General features: G+C 45.2%; 1 protein-coding gene across 2 annotated transcripts in view; it reads left to right on the plus strand.

Annotated features, from left to right (window-relative positions):
• Positions 1-16,027, plus strand: part of CPEB4 (cytoplasmic polyadenylation element binding protein 4) — a 253,854-nt gene that overhangs the window by 110,659 nt on the left and 127,168 nt on the right. For both annotated transcript variants that reach the window (XM_078653023.1, XM_078653024.1), the window contains exon 3: positions 6,703-6,753. In XM_078653023.1, the coding sequence (XP_078509149.1) occupies positions 6,703-6,753 (51 nt within the window). The remainder of the gene's footprint in view (positions 1-6,702; positions 6,754-16,027) is intronic.

Genomic DNA, 16,027 nt, shown 5'->3' on the forward strand with positions numbered 1-16,027 from the left:
TGTTATGCTTTGTTTTGTTATGTTATGCTTTGTTTAGTTTTGCTATCCTATGCTTTGTTTTGTTGTGTTTTGCTATGCTATGCTTTGTTATGCTATGTTTTGTTGTGTTTTATTATGCTATGTTTTGCTATGCTTTGCAATGTTTTGTTATGTATGCTATGTTTTGTTTTTTGTTATGCTATGCTGGAGAGTGTGTGTGTGTGTGAGTTTGTGTGTGTGTGTTTGTGTGTGTTTGTGTGTGAGTTTGTGAGAGAGTTTGTGAGTGTGAGGGGGTGAGGGGGTGCGAGGGTGAGGGGGTGAGGGTGTGTGAGGGGTGAGGGTGTGTGAGGGTGAGGGGGTGTGAGGGTGAGTGAATGAGGGTGAGTGAGTGAGGGTGTGTGTGAGGGGGTGTGAGGGTGGGGGGTTTTGAGGGTGAGGGTGTGTGCGTGTCAGAGGGTGTGTGTATGTGACGGTGAGGGAGGGTGTGTGCGGGTGAGGGCGGGTGAGTGGGGGGTGTGCGGATTAGAGAGGGTGAGTGAGGGTGTGTGCGGGTGAGGGGGTGTGAGGTTGAGGGTGTGTGAGGGGGTGCGAGTGTAAGTGTGTGAGGGGGTATGAGTGTGTGAGGGGGTATGAGTGTGTGAGGGGGTATGAGTGTGTGAGGGGATGTTTGTGTGTGAGGGGGTGTGAGGGTGCGTGGTGTGCGGGTGGGGGGGTGAGGGTGAGTGGGTGTGAGGGTGAGGGGGGTGTGGGGGTGTGCGGGGGTGTGCAGGTGAGGGGTGTGCGGGTGAAGGGGTGTGCGGGTGAAGGGGTGTGCAGGTGAAGGGGTGTGCGGGTGAAGGGGTGTGCGGGTGAAGGGGTGTGCAGGTGAAGGGGTGTGCGGGTGAAGGGGTGTGCGGGTGAAGGGGTGTGCGGGTGAAGGGGTGTGCGGGTGATTGAAGGGTTTGCGGGTGATTGAAGGGTTTGCGGGTGATTGAAGGGTTTGCGGGAGAGGAAGAGGGTGTGCGGGTGAGGGAGAGGGTGTGCGGGTGAGTGAGGGGGTGTGCGGGTGAGTGAGGGGGTGTGCGGGTGATTGAAGGGGTGTGCGGGTGAGTGAGGGGATGTGAGGGTGAGGGGGTTTGAGGGTGAGGGTGGGCAGGGTGAGAGGGGGTGTGAGGGTGATGGTGGGCAGGGTGAGAGGGGGTGTGAGGGTGAGGGTGAACGGGTGTGTGAGGGTGAACGGGTGTGTGAGGGTGAACGGGTGTGTGAGGGTGAACGGGTGTGTGAGGGTGAACGGGTGTGTGAGGGTGAACGGGTGTGTGAGGGTGAACGGGTGTGTGAGGGTGAACGGGTGTGTGAGGGTGAACGGGTGTGTGAGGGTGAACGGGTGTGTGAGGGTGAACGGGTGTGTGAGGGTGAACGGGTGTGTGAGGGTGAACGGGTGTGTGAGGGTGAACGGGTGTGAGGGTGAACGGGTGTGTGAGGGTGAACGGGTGTGTGAGGGTGAACGGGTGTGTGAGGGTGAACGGGTGTGTGAGGGTGAACGGGTGTGTGAGGGTGAACGGGTGTGTGAGGGTGAACGGGTGTGTGAGGGTGAACGGGTGTGTGAGGGTGAACGGGTGTGTGAGGGTGAACGGGTGTGTGAGGGTGAACGGGTGTGTGAGGGTGAACGGGTGTGTGAGGGTGAACGGGTGTGTGAGGGTGAACGGGTGTGTGAGGGTGAACGGGTGTGTGAGGGTGAACGGGTGTGTGAGGGTGAACGGGTGTGTGAGGGTGAACGGGTGTGTGAGGGTGAACGGGTGTGTGGGGGTGAACGGGTGTGTGGGGGTGAACGGGTGTGTGGGGGTGAACGGGTGTGTGGGGGTGAACGGGTGTGTGGGGGTGAACGGGTGTGTGAGGGTGAACGGGTGAGGGGGGGTGAAGGGGGGTGAGGGGGTGTGAGGGTGGGTGAGGGGGTGTGCGGGGGTGTGAGGGTGAGGGGGTGTCGGGAGGGTGAGGGTGAGGGAGGGTGGGGGGTGTGAGGGTGAGGGTGAGGGAGGGTGGGGGGTGTGAGGGTGAGGGTGAGGGAGGGTGGGGGGTGTGAGGGTGAGGGTGAGGGAGGGTGGGGGGTGTGAGGGTGAGAGAGTGTGAATGTGAGTGAATGAGGGTGAGTGAGGGGGTGTGCGGATGAGGGAGGGTGAGTGAGGGTGTGTGCGGGTGAGGGTGTGTGAGGGTGAGGGTGTGTGAGGGTGAGGCTGTGTGAGGGGGTGTGAGTGTGTGAGGGTGAGGCTGTGTGAGGGGGTGTGAGTGTGTGAGGGGGTGTGAGTGTGTGAGGGGGTGTGTGTGTGAGGGGGTGTGTGTGTGAGGGTGTGTGTGAGGGTGCGTGATGTGCGGGTGGGGGGGTGAGGGTGAGGGGGTTTGAGTGTGTGAGGGTGAGGGGGTGTGAGGGGGTGAGTGGTGTAGGGGTGAGGGAGGGTGAGTGAGGGGGTGGGGGAGTGTGTGGGGGTGTGCAGGTGAGGGGGTGTGCGGGTGAGGGGTGTGTGCGGGTGAAGGGGTGTGCGGGTGAAGGGGTGTGCGGGTGATTGAAGGGTTTGTGGGTGAGGGGGTGTGCGGGTGAGAGAGGGTGTGCGGGTGAGTGAGAGGGTGTGCGGGTGAGTGAGAGGGTGTATGGGTGAGTGAGAGGGTGTATGGGTGAGTGAGGGTGTGTGGGTGAGTGAGAGGGTGTGTGGGTGAGTGAGAGGGTGTGTGAGTGAGGGGGTGTGCGGGTGATTGAAGGGGTGTGCGGGTGAGTGAGGGGATGTGAAGGTGTGGGGGTGAGAGGGTGTGGGGGTGAGAGGGTGTGGGGGTGAGAGGGTGTGGGGGTGAGGGGGTGTGGGGGTGAGGGGGTGTGGGGGTGAGGGGGTGTGGGAGTGAGGGGGTGTGGGAGTGAGGGGGTGTGGGGGTGAGGGGGTGTGGGGGTGAGGGGGTGAGGGGGTGTGGGGGTGAGGGGGTGCGAGTGTGAGAGGGGGTGCGAGTGTGAACGGGTGTGTGAGGGTGAACGGGTGTGTGAGGGTGAACGGGTGTGTGAGGGTGAACGGGTGTGTGAGGGGATGTGAGGTGATGTGAGGGTGAGGGGATTTGAGGGTGCCAGGAGGAGCAGCTGACGAATGGTAAGCAAAGAAGCAAGAATGACGTGGGAGTCTAACAATGGTAAATAAAGGTAAGTAATGGGTGGGCTCTAAGCTCCCTTTTTAGGATAATTGTTTTCGCTGACAGCGCATGCTCTCTTTAGGTGAAGAGGATAAAGAGAAGGAAAGACAACAGAGGAGGTGCAGAGCACAACAGAGGAAAGAGAGCAGGGAAAGACAATATAAGGGAGAGAGAAACAGGAAGACAACAGGGAGGGAGTAAAATCACCTCAAAGAACAGAGAGCTGGGAGAGAACAGATCCGTAGGAGAGAGAAGGGAAGACAGAGTGGAGCACACCAGAAAGAGGGGGAGAGGACGAGAGGCAAGGTGGGCGGTAGAGAGAATAAAGACTGCAGAGAAGGAATGGAGCTCAGCTACGGACCCAGAGCTGGGAGAGTGCAGCCCTGTAGGAGACAGAAGGGGTGGACGGAGAAGAAGGGAGAGACATACCTGTAGAAGACAGGGGGGAGGAGACAGCTGGGAAGAACTGATGGATCGCAGAGGAGACAAAAAATCAGAGAGAGGTAACATTACGAGGAGATAGAAAGGAGTGAACAGGCGGGGCGCCGCAAAAGACAAAGGACAGGGACAGACAAAACAGCTGGAAATAGAATGAAAGACAGCAGAAAAGCAGTGGAGTAACAGATGAGGGAAAGCAAGGAGAGGCTATGTGGGTAGTCCATGCAAGGAATGACCGCAAAGAAGGACTGCGGCATGAGAGCGCCGAGGAAATAAACCGAGAGGAACTGCAAGATTAAGTGAGAAAGGAGAGTCGAAGAGCAGAAAAGTGGGATGAGAAAGACGAAAATAAATAAGGAGGAAGGAATGAGGCTAGATGCGAGGAGATGAAAGGAGTGAGTGACGGACTGAAAATAAATGTGCAAGGGAGAGAACGGAGAAGATGGAGAAAGTAGGCAGAGGACATATGGAAAAAAGAGAGGGGTGATTGAGCGGAAGGTGAGAGAGGGAACAGGAGCAAACATTGTGTAGGAGCAGAAATACTGGCAGCGCTGTACAAATCAACATTACATACAAGTGTGTCACAAAATTACATAACGTTTTATAATATAACAACATAACATAAACAGCACAACATGGAATGTTAGGAGGAAAGGTGGGGAAAGGAAGCAAGAGAGAGCGGGGGAAGTGAAGACCGAGTAGGAAGAACTTAGAAGGGATTGAGGAGAAATAGGAAACAAGTAAATAAAGGCTCACGAGAGCGAGGCCAGCAAGTTCGGGAGTGCATTCCTTTGAAGTCTGATGGGGGGAGGGGGGGGGGGCGAATGAGTGGCTTCCTTTGAAGTCTGATGTCGAGGCTCAGACAAATGGTGGTGTGTGAGCGGCTTGCTTTCAAGTCTGATGGGGGGCAGGGGAGCAAATGGCGAGCGCGCGCCCGGCGCACATGCACTGGCCATAATCCGCATTCCAAAGCCCTCTGCCAGGCGTTCCTGGAGCCCCTACATAATTCTCGCCGGAGCAATGAGCAAGTGCATTGGCTCAGCGAGACCTAAAAGGTCAGTTTTGACACACTGACATTGTTAAATGCTGATCTTTAACCAAAAGGATGATTGATGCAGAGGTGGGTTGGTGTTTATTTTCAGATTACCTACTGCTGACAGAAGAACCCCTTTTCACTTGCTGGGCACATTTGAAAAACATGCAATTTCATTTATAAAAGAAATACCTCACAAGTCAAATACTATGCAACCTATCTGCAAATTATCAATTGTTTGCATCGGATTCTGAACCTGCATTTTCTTGTACTGTTCTACCATAAATATCCTTGGCAGCAGCACTCTTCAAAGTACCTTCACAAATTCCTACAGTTGTACACGCCCCCTTTCTTGTCACTGATTCTAGAGCTGTAGACAGGAGTCTTCGGCACATTGATGAACATGACGTTGTTACGTTTTTGAGGTGCAATATACAATTTTTGTCTTTACGACTTGTGACCATGTTCGTTGATGCATTTAGAAGTAGCCTCTATGGTCAGTGGGGCTGATTGTGTCTGTACATCAGACATGGCTTCTGTTGTACGGTCACTGCACAAACTACTAACCCGCTTCTACCTTGTATGCTTATTGATATTCTCATGTTCTTGTTTGCATTTTTCAGGTGTATTTTGTTTTTTTTTTTAATTATGGAAAGCCACTTTTCCTACCTGTCCACACATGATCGTAGACTATGAAGTAATTTCAACTGAATGAAACGGCGAGGCAGTCACATCATTCACAAAGGATGTGCCTTTGCAACTGTGTAGTGCTCACTGATGGCTAATTAAGTGCAAACAGCAACATCTTCCTCATTCTCATACCTTTCTGTGCTCTCGCTATAATGACTCAACAGTGTCTTAAATATGGTTACCCAAATGTTTGAGGCTGTGTGTTTCCTGATCTACTTCAGAATTGAGGCTGCACTGTTTCCTGCTACAGAAATCTCCTTTCTTCAGATTGTGGAAACCTAATAATTAGTTGCGTTCAGTTTCTCTTTACACTTGTACTCCAGCCACTGAAATTATTCGATTATTAAATTATGTCACTGCAGCATTTAGTGGGTGTCACACTTATCACGTGATCCAGCATTTGCTGCACAGTTTTTCCAAAAAGCATGTTTTTTATTCAAACAAGGCAGGAAAGAACGAATTGCTCTTGGTCATGAAAATGTTATGTTAAACTGTTCAGGCAATTCTTGTTTAGGTCAAATGCTCTGTTATGAAATAGTTATTTGAAGAGGGAACTTAAAGCGCCGGAAGAATTCGAAGCATTTTGCTTCTGGTCTTTTAAGGTGCAGTCTTAAATTCTGATAGTGCGGTGAGATACGAAAATAATATTGAATGTACAATACCGTTCTCCAGACGTTTCTTAATGAAACAAAGGGCTTTTATATGTGCTGTGATGTCAACACAGGCTAAATGCATAACTGGGAAACGCAGAATAAAAGATAGAAACAAACGTAAAAAATAAAAAGTTGTGCACATTTCGCCGTGTTTGCTACTGTGTGCACCTTTTTTATATACTCTACACAAACGATTACTAAATGAGGTGGAAAGGGCAGTGTAAATAAAATGGCTATCCTTTCATTCCATGCTTCAAAAAATCATTCATTGGAGGCGAGAAGACTTTTGAAAAGGATTTATTGAATGTGTTGTGTTCATTTTTTTTAACCATATAGCATCTGATCCCTTTTTTGATAGACCTGTTAGTGTCAAAATAGCCAGCTAATCTTACAGAACTTGCTTTATTTAATCAGATAAAATGCCTTGCATTGTACCTTACCTTGTGGTCTAAACTGCATATCCTTTGCTGCAAAATGTATTCAACTCTGGTGTAATTTGTACCTCAATTGAAGAGCATTGCAGTATCGCTGCTTGTACCTAATCTGCCATTAGTGGTTGATCTTTTCTTATTAAAAATATCAGTTGTTTTTTTAGGTATATCATGGTGTCCCAGCACTAGATTGTTGATTTTATTTTCAGTGATATAGATTTTATAGTCTTGATAAATCAATTTGTACTTGTATGCAACTTGACATCATCTTCAGGAGATTAGAGAATGTACACTATGCTTGTGCTTTTAATAAAATCCTTTTTTTCTTTTTCAGGTCGCCTAAACTACTCTCATCCTGGGTCTGACAACCCTCTTCCAGTTACTGGTAAGTGCTGTTTTTGATATACTTGGATATTTAACATTTTTTTTACTCTAAATGAAACGTGCCAGAGGGTGCCTTGTGCCACATTTATCCTATGTAATACGATGTCCTGGTATGTGTCTCCTTTCGCCTTTTAAGTTGGGTCGTGTAGTGTTTTAGAGCATTCTCTTTGACACAGAAAATAGAATTTCTTGTCCAAACTATGAGGCTGCTGAACGCGCTCCTTTGCAACTCACCGGTTTCGTGTTTCATTCAAGTCTGTTTATGTACTTCTATGAGATATAAAATTGCTTTAATAGTATTAATGTCTAGGACAAATGTTGAATAAAGATATTTGTGTAGTATATTTGTGAATGCACCCTGTGAAAATGTGACCTCGAGACTGAAAATGCCAGAACAAAAATATCCAGGAATGGCATGAAAGAAGATTTTTAGAGACGTATGTGAAAGATAAGTATCTTCTGCCAAAGAAATACTGCTCAAAGCACGTTGATTACTCCGGTTATGTTACTTAGCTTTGAAAACCTCATCACTAATACATATATTCAACCAGATATAGGGTAAATATCAACATCCATACTAGCCGGAACAGTTGTCACAAATTCTTACCTGTGTCGGATGCTGTGGTCAAGCTACACTGTGGGACAGATTTTTAACGGTAGGGTACCTGCAACAAACAAGCCAAGTTCTTGGTGCAATCTCATCATTGTTTTGGCCATGTTGGCAATTACTCTTTGAAGTGAGGATTCTTGTAAATCGATGTTTCTTGATTTACAGGATTCCCCAAAAGGCTGCTTTCCAAGTAGCTGTTACTTCAGCAAATCCATCCAGTTGACTCCAGGTTCTTTCTGCTTCAGAAAAGAGCTATTTGTTTACTTAGACTTCCGATCTACTTGTACCCACCCATCCCTCTAGCTTCAACCATCTAACTGTTAGACGTCCATATACATAGGAAAGGACACGTTTCATATCTGAATGCCAGGTCCACTCTGCGATTTTAAGTTGATTGAGAGTAGCAGTTTGATGATACTCCTGCACTATTTATGCTAGCAAAAATCATTCCAGTGCATCCATTTTAAATTGATTGTTTTATATCCCTCATCTTGGCTATTTTTCTGGATTTCATATTTGTATCTAGGTTTTTTTAAGGAACGTCCACTCGTTACTTTTGGAGTAAGTAACTAATGTTTGAAAGCAAGCTAAATGTTTTGTGCATTTGCCACAAAACAGCCAAGTTGAGACACTGTACACAGCAGTTTGAGGTAGAGTTTATTACAATAGCAGACTATAGTTAAAAGTTCCGGATTCTCTCCCGCTAAGTATTGGGCGCTTCCTTGACGCATTAGGAGGATTTCTTAGGGCTGCAAGACTACTTACTGTGTGATCGTTGCACTTGTATTCTGTAGGCATCTCCCTCTAATTGCAAACCGAAGTTTGTGCTTTCTGTCAACGTTCATCACCTGTTTGCTTATTGCTTATAACTGCCACCATTGGGGATTGTTGATGATAATATGCTTATACAGACTCAGAACTGAAGGAAGCCAAATGTAAGGATAAGGAAACGTAGCGCACTTAATTCTGGTTCTCCCTTTTCACAAGATGCATTAATTTCCAACATGTACGTCTGTCTCTGGCTCGGTAATTGCTACTAGTTTGTGTTGGTTTTCCATGTTGAAAAATGAGGGCTGAAGTGAGAAGGTAGGTCGTGCAGTGGGGCAGGCACATGTTGGATTTACCAATTGTCCCCAGTCATTTATAAAGGACCAGGATTGGTACTGGAGTGTTGCTATTCATTTTCTAAGGATACTTATAGCACTGTGATTGGATGTTTTCTTTCTTGGAACAAGCTATGTATTGAAATGCTAACGTTCTTTTTTGGAAGACAAGGCACTGTACACCTTTGTGGCCAAAAACAGTTCCAGAAGATAATTATTTTAAATGTACAAGGTATTGTTTGGGGTAGTTATGCCATGCATCTGCAAAATGCATATAGTGGTGTCTGACCAAGGGGTTACAGGAAAGTTTTCATACCCTTGTGCTTTACCTCACATTTTCTGCAGCGTTGGCTCGTAGTTCACAAAGCACATTGTTAGGAGACATTTTGTTCCGATTCCTGCGTTTGGTAAAATTAGGCGTTGTAACATGGCGAACAATTCTTGCAAGTGTGTCCATTTTGTTGGAAAAGCAGTTCAGTCGGTGAGCTGCGAGCAAATCTGGTAGTTACTGAATTTCTTCGTGGGTGCTAGACATTCCTTGCGTCGTGTAAATGCACCCACAGCTCTGCTTCGAGCTGCTCCCGTTGTACAAGATGAGCAAATAGTTTTAAGCGAGTCCAACTCGTGCTTTATGCTTGGATGAAAATGAAGTCATAATTGTTTTGAAGTGTTGATGTTGCTCGCCCAGAGAAATCTCATGGGCCCCTGCTTTTTGTCTCAAGGATAATTAAATATGGATTTGCACAGTAATCTTTTGCGATTATTTTCCGAACAAACTACACACTTTTTTTACCGTTCTGAATCATTCTAAAAAAACTACAGACCCAATGAGTGTAAACTAGTCTCTCCTATCTTTCACTGTCTTTTGTTTACATGTATTGTTCAAGCATGAATAAGTATACACCAAGTCTCCACAATGCCTTCATTTTAGAGTATAGCATCTCATTCAATCCCTTATAAGAAAAAGCATAAAATCCCCTCCATCATTACCATTACTATCCCACATAGTATACACATCCGCTGATTCAATTTAACTCCAATAATCGTAATAAGTCACTTCCTTCAATTGACATTGACCTGGACTGCTATCATTTTCAACGTCGCCCCCATAACACCCCTCAATAAAGAACAATCGTAATATCCCTTCCATGAGATATATTTGCACTACCTCCATATTGTAAAATCAAGCAATATACATCCAGTAGTTATAACAACCCACATACTTCTATTAATGTCGACCTGTATCTCCCTTCTTGGCGTCGTTTAAAGTATTATCCCGAGTGCCACCTTGGTACTATCGTAATGCGGCAACAAATGATGGATGGAATGCTGAGTGAATCAAACATTCACCCCCAGTCTAGGGATCTGTGATAAATCCATCCTTCTTTTGCTTACTATGCCACCCCAGTTTGGACCCAGTCATTTGCAAATCAGTCTTGACTCCGTTCCTCATGGAAACAGTCTAGCCCGAACTTTAGCTGGGTCCTCCCTGGACTGGAAACCTGCATCCTGTGACCAGTTTTTGGGTAACACCCCTCTTCAGCCAGACTAGCTTGAATCCAGTGGCAAAGTGATCAAGGGATCCACGTCTGGGCATACCCATCTCTCACTAAGGGCGAAAAGTGATGCAGCAACAAATGATGGATGGAATGCTGAATGAATCAAACATTCACCCCAGTCAAGAAATCTGGTTTAAATCCATTGTTCTTTTGCTCACTATTCCACCCCAGTTTGGACCCAGCCATATGCAAATTAGTCTTGACCCTGCTCCTCTTGGGAGCAGTCCAGCCCGAACTGCCAAGCTTAGTCCTCCCTGGACCAGAAACCAGCATCCGGGCACCGGTTTCATCAGGCACAGCAAGCAAGGGACCCACGTCTGGGCATCTTTGTTTTTTAAACAGGAGAGGAGGCCTCATGGCCCCCCTCCCCAGCCGTATTATACCCTAGGGTACCCCGTCCCCCAGGCACACTACTAAAATTAAAGGGGAGGTTAGGTTATGTGGTCCCTCTACCTGAGTCTCTTTTTGCCCAGTGGACACCATGTGCCGGGCCCGCACTCTTAAGAATGGGTGCCCTAGTGCCCACCAAATGCTTGTAGATTTTGCCTTTTGAGAAATGTTCCATGCACAAATTAGTCAAAAGGTAGCACTTTTTGGGAAAGTTTAGTGAATATGTATTGTCACAGGACAAACCAGGTTATAGTGATACTTTGGCTGTTGAAATGAGACCAGAACGAACGTTAAAATGTTTTTTAGAAAACGCTGAAATACTTCAGCTTTTAACTTTTGTTTCAGTGTAATACTATGTTGTGTTTTTTTATCATACTCTAAATTGTCCCAGCACCCTCTCCTTCTGCACATGACCTTGACTTACTGTCAGGCCCTGTTACCAGCTCCCCCGCTGGCACCCGCCTGGGCTGCGCTTGACAAAAGGATGTGCACAGTGTGAGTTAGGTACAGGTTTGGGCCTCGATGCCAGGCTCTGCACCCAACACTCTCCTGTTGGCCAAACTCTGTTGCGCACATCTTCTGGCTGTATGCTGTTGGGGTTTAACACTGGGCCTGTGCCCAATGGTCCACAGACATCCCTCTGCGGGTTCCCAGCCATCGGCGTGCACAAAGTTTGTGTACTAAAATTTTTTACTATTTTAAAATTAGGAAGCTGCTAAGTGACTGAAAAGATGGGTAGGATGAGTTAACAGATGTGGAAAGGGTATGCTGTACTTATTTAAACACCTGCTTCTTTAAATATGTTTTGCCCATTTAAAAATACATAATGCCTCCAAATACCCATACCTCTCCACACATTTTAGCTTCTGGTGTCATACTTGGCTTAACATCTAAATCAGCCTGCTCTTTAGGAATGGCTTTCAATTCAACACACAATTACGTTTAGTGGTGCTTCACTTTGAACACAAAATGCTAGCACTGTAGGTGTTTTTTTTTTTTTTTTTTTTTTAATTTTTTTTTTAGAAGAACTCCGTGTTGAAACTACAGTTGGTCACTAGGGAGTTAACTGGCATACTGGCCCAAAGCCATCGGAGTTCTTTACATGAGCGTCAGATTACATTACACATGGTCACATATTTTTTTTCTTTTTTAGGCAAAGGTAGTTAAAGTGAATACCCAGCATCACAGGATGTTGAGCCATTCCCTGGACTCTAGCCTTGTTCTCCAGTTCCAAAGTCGACAGATCTAGCTGTTGGGCCACATCTCTTTCTAGAACCCTGACCAACATTTTCTTAACAAAACGAACCCCCCTCATATCTATTTACTGCAGAATACTCTGTAGGAAGAGCTTTCAATTTTACAGCTTTGATGCCATCAAGATGTTAGCGCTCTAGATATTCATTCAAACACTGTGGTGAAACGGCAGTATAACACTGGGGAATTCACTGATGGGCTTCTTTTGGTGTTGGAAGTGCATGATTCACTCAACATGCTAAACTTTTTTTCTGACATTGATGAGTAATATATTTAAGAATATAGAAAATGTGTGTCCTAGTTTTAGCTTTCAGGAGCACTAACCATAATTTCTATGATGAAATTAACCACTTACTTTCTTACATTTCTGAATGAAATGCTTTCATTTTCGGTGCTTTTATTCCATCAAGATGGCGTTCAGGTGTGCCACACGTTTTATACTTATCATAAATATGGACTGTTTGCACTCTGCCTATTCTTTAGAACACTTTGGTGAAGCTGCAGTAGAACACTTGAGTGACATGACAAACTGCTGTTGCTGTACACTTCATCAAAAACATCAGACTTTGTTCTCACATGGCTGAGGAAGGTATTGTGAACTTGCAGAAAATGTGTTCTCATTTTAGCTTCTGAAGCACCTCCTCTGACCTCTGTCAAAATCATGAGAACATGTTTCTCTCTCACAAGATTCTGCAAATCGCAGCATAGGATCAGTATGTTTCACAGACTTAAACTTACAACACATGACAATTTCTAAAATGAGTATGTTGTCACAACCAATGATTCACACTGATTAAATTCTGTTACTACCCTTCTTGTGTGTTCCTTTTTTGTGACCCTCAAAAGCAGACTTTCACTAAAATGCATTTCAATTGGGACAATGACCTTAGTCCTGTAATGGCTGCCACAACGTGTCTCTTTTTTGCCAGCCAATCAAGAGGGGTCCTTCTTGGACCCCACTCCCACATGCCCATGGGGGTCATGGGTTTCCCACCAACACCCCTTATGTTTCTTCATTCACTTTCAGGGTGCAGGGACAATGACCATGAGTGTGATTGTTCATGTGGCCAGCCATTCAGGACTGACCAATCCCGTTTTAAACTGATAATTCAGAACGTATCTGGTCACAAATGGTTCAGATATCACTAGCGTTTTATGGTGGTTAACCACTTAATGCCCACCCAGTGAGCTTATTAGAAGCTAATTTCTCAAACTACTGAATGGATTTACACCAAATCATGAAATGCACATGTTCTCAAAGTTTGAGCATTTTGCCAAATTTGTTTTAATTCTATTCAGCTGTTTTTCTGTATCAGAGAGAAAACTTTGCTATGAGAATTTAAAATGGGAAATTAATGTTTTTCCCTCCACACCCCAATTCCCCTATTTCTTGGCTGAATGTTTTTTGGGAGGTTTCATGCAGATTGGTCAAATGGCACCAAAGTTATTAAGAGAACAAAAAAATGCCTATCCTATGCAAAGTCTGACTTAACTGTACCTCCTCTGGTCCTACCTCCAGAACTATTTATTCATACTCCTTATGTGCGGAAGTGCTCATTAAGAAAGAGCAGTGTGCGATCACACACAATAAAGTTAGCCAATGACTGAAATAGAATACCCATTGTCCCATCCGGACCTAAAAAGGGATTTGTTTCAAGATAGGTGACCAAAACTAGAAGGTGACCCCGGTGTTCTATTTTCTCATGCTTCTACTAGTGTTCTGTCTGTCACATGCGTTTTGCACCACCTCAGCAACTGAAATATGTTCATAACCACTGATTCACTAATGCTATGTTACACCATCTCCTTATCCCATTATTTCTGTAGGTGTCATCTTATTTAATGACCTAGGAGTAGCCTGTGGCACCCAGGAGTAATTATACCTGCCAATACATTAATTGCAGGGTTGTCCTTTTCAGTTGTTCGCATTCATTTCACAAGGACTGCATTTGTTTCCTAGTCTTGTGCACTACCCATTTTCAGTTACAGGAAATTAGTTACCACCTGTGATTCTTATAACCCTTGAAGATAGACTTCCCCCTCCCAATAACTTGCCAGGGTGCTGTTATCTCCTTCGTACAGAAAACCAGCCAGGATACCGTATGTGTGGTGGCTGGTGCACTGTACAGTGTGTGATAATGCACATAGGATTTTGGCCATTATGATAGTAACATTAGCAGCTCTGCTTTCAAACATTGATTGATGTACACCTAGTATGGACAAGATTAAGCTTTTGAAATTATTCTTGCCTTGGATACTTTCCCATTGTGAGAATTGGACTTGCTAGGTCACTGGGATGCCGTCTACAGAAGTTGGATGTATTTGTACAGTTTTCTTCTTCAATTTTCTTGTATTTCGCACAAGGATTGCCTGGCTCTTCATCAGGTTTCATGACCTAAGGAAACAATGGTGCGATTCTTGAACAGCTTAGCGAGACACAACCCCCTCCTTTTATGTAGCTGAATGATGCTCTCCTTTGGAATACCTTCTGCTGTTATGCTTTTGTTCTACCTAAAGTGTATGAAATTGTACCGGTGAGAACCTTCAAACAAGTGAAAGACTGATGAACAAACATTTCAAAGTCCATCTTTCAGTCCACGCACTTAGAAGTAGTAGTGTTTCATTTTATAGCACCAAAATAAGTCAGTGCTTTGCAAGGTTTTATAATGTGAATTTACTTTGTACGAGAGACCTATAATGAACACTTGTCAGTGATGTAAATGCATAGGAATTGAATTTCTAGAAAGGGGTCTGACCTAAAAGTGTGAATGATTAGATTTTAGGGTTAGCAAGCACAACAGCAATGTTGAATTGTATGGCTTAGAATGTCAGCAAGCAAGCAAATGAACAGAGCCCAAGTAGTGAAAACAAAAGAAAGTGGGGAGGTTGCTGAAATTCATCCATTATAGCTTACCACGTTACAGTTAACACCTGGAATATGTGGGATCGGGTTGTGTGCATGTGTGTGTGTCCGTTTGTGTCCCTCTGTGTCCCCATGCTATTTCTTATTACCGACCATAACGATGCAGCCAAACATCCTGCCTGTATTTCAGTTAAATGAAATAATCATTAATAGCATATATTCCACCAGTGTGGAAGGCTTATGATCTACAAGCCACTTGTAGTTAAATATTATTTTTAGGTCACTACGACCCGTTCTTGGTAGCATTAGACTAAATACGATGACACACATCCATTGGGGTCGGGGTGAGAAAGGGCTTGCTGGTAAATTAACAAATGTAAGCTTTATGGAGGCCAATATCTGAGGTGGCTGCTCTGCTGTGGCAATTGAATAGTTTCTTATATTCCTCGTCGCCCACCAGCTGCCAGGACTCCTGTTTTGTTGTCATTGGGACGTGGAGTGTTTTCCATCATAGAGCAATAATCTGGTTCATACCATGAGTAGTGTGGCCTGCTTCCATGTTTCACATTCCAGGCAGAGTGGCTGTCGTTGCAATGCATTTGGCAGTGTAGTTGGCACAGTAGATGTTGACTATTAAAGACAATCTGGGACAATTCTCAAGCACATTATAAGACTTGTTTGTAATGGAGAATTCAGCTGAACCAATTCTGATCGATTTAATGCATTTTCTTTTAAGAAAGATGGAATCCAATCTTAGGCGTTACCTAAAATTATTATCACCTCTTTGTCTTCATCTGCATGGTGTAGTCAAAAGTAATAGCCTGCAAAGCGGTAAAGCAGTGTCAGTGCTGCATACTGGCACTTGTCCAGAGTGATTAGGAAATCTGATTGTGCAGGTTCTTTGCTTTCTGCAGTTTTTTAGGTCGAGCCTTGCAGCACATGTGCTGCTGCGAGGCATGCAGTAGTGGAGTATGGAATAGAAACCCCGCCCATATTTGTAATTGGCTTGCGTCATTGTCCTTCGTAAACGCTGGCTTCAGATTCATTATTAGGCTGGTTAGTCCCTACTTGTCTGCATTTGTTACCTCCCATAACGACTGGACTTTTTACTGGCGTTGTTACATGGTCTGCTTTATAAGTTGCTGAGCACTATTTTATTTAATGCTCTTCTCCAATTCCACCAGCTACCTCGCAGAAAGTCGCCCGCTTTTATTTTTTTCATGTTTTCTAATGGTGGTCCGCTTTAATTATAGCGGCCGCTGTTTATTTATTTTAGCAGCGTGGTCCTCTACTTAATTTTTTTACTAGCTCCCATGCGACGCTTTCACATTTATAGAGGCTGCTCCCCTATCTTTACACACACCGCTTCTAAAGAAAGGTACGTGGCCGACATTAAAGTGAAAGTATGGCATGGGCACTTTTACCCCCAAAAAACATCTGTTTGTCACTTGACAAACAAATGCTTTTTTTTGTGAAAGCCCCCAATGTCGCGGTTT

This window comes from Lissotriton helveticus, chromosome 7 (genome assembly GCF_964261635.1).
Source record: "Lissotriton helveticus chromosome 7, aLisHel1.1, whole genome shotgun sequence".
NCBI lineage: Eukaryota > Metazoa > Chordata > Amphibia > Caudata > Salamandridae > Lissotriton > Lissotriton helveticus.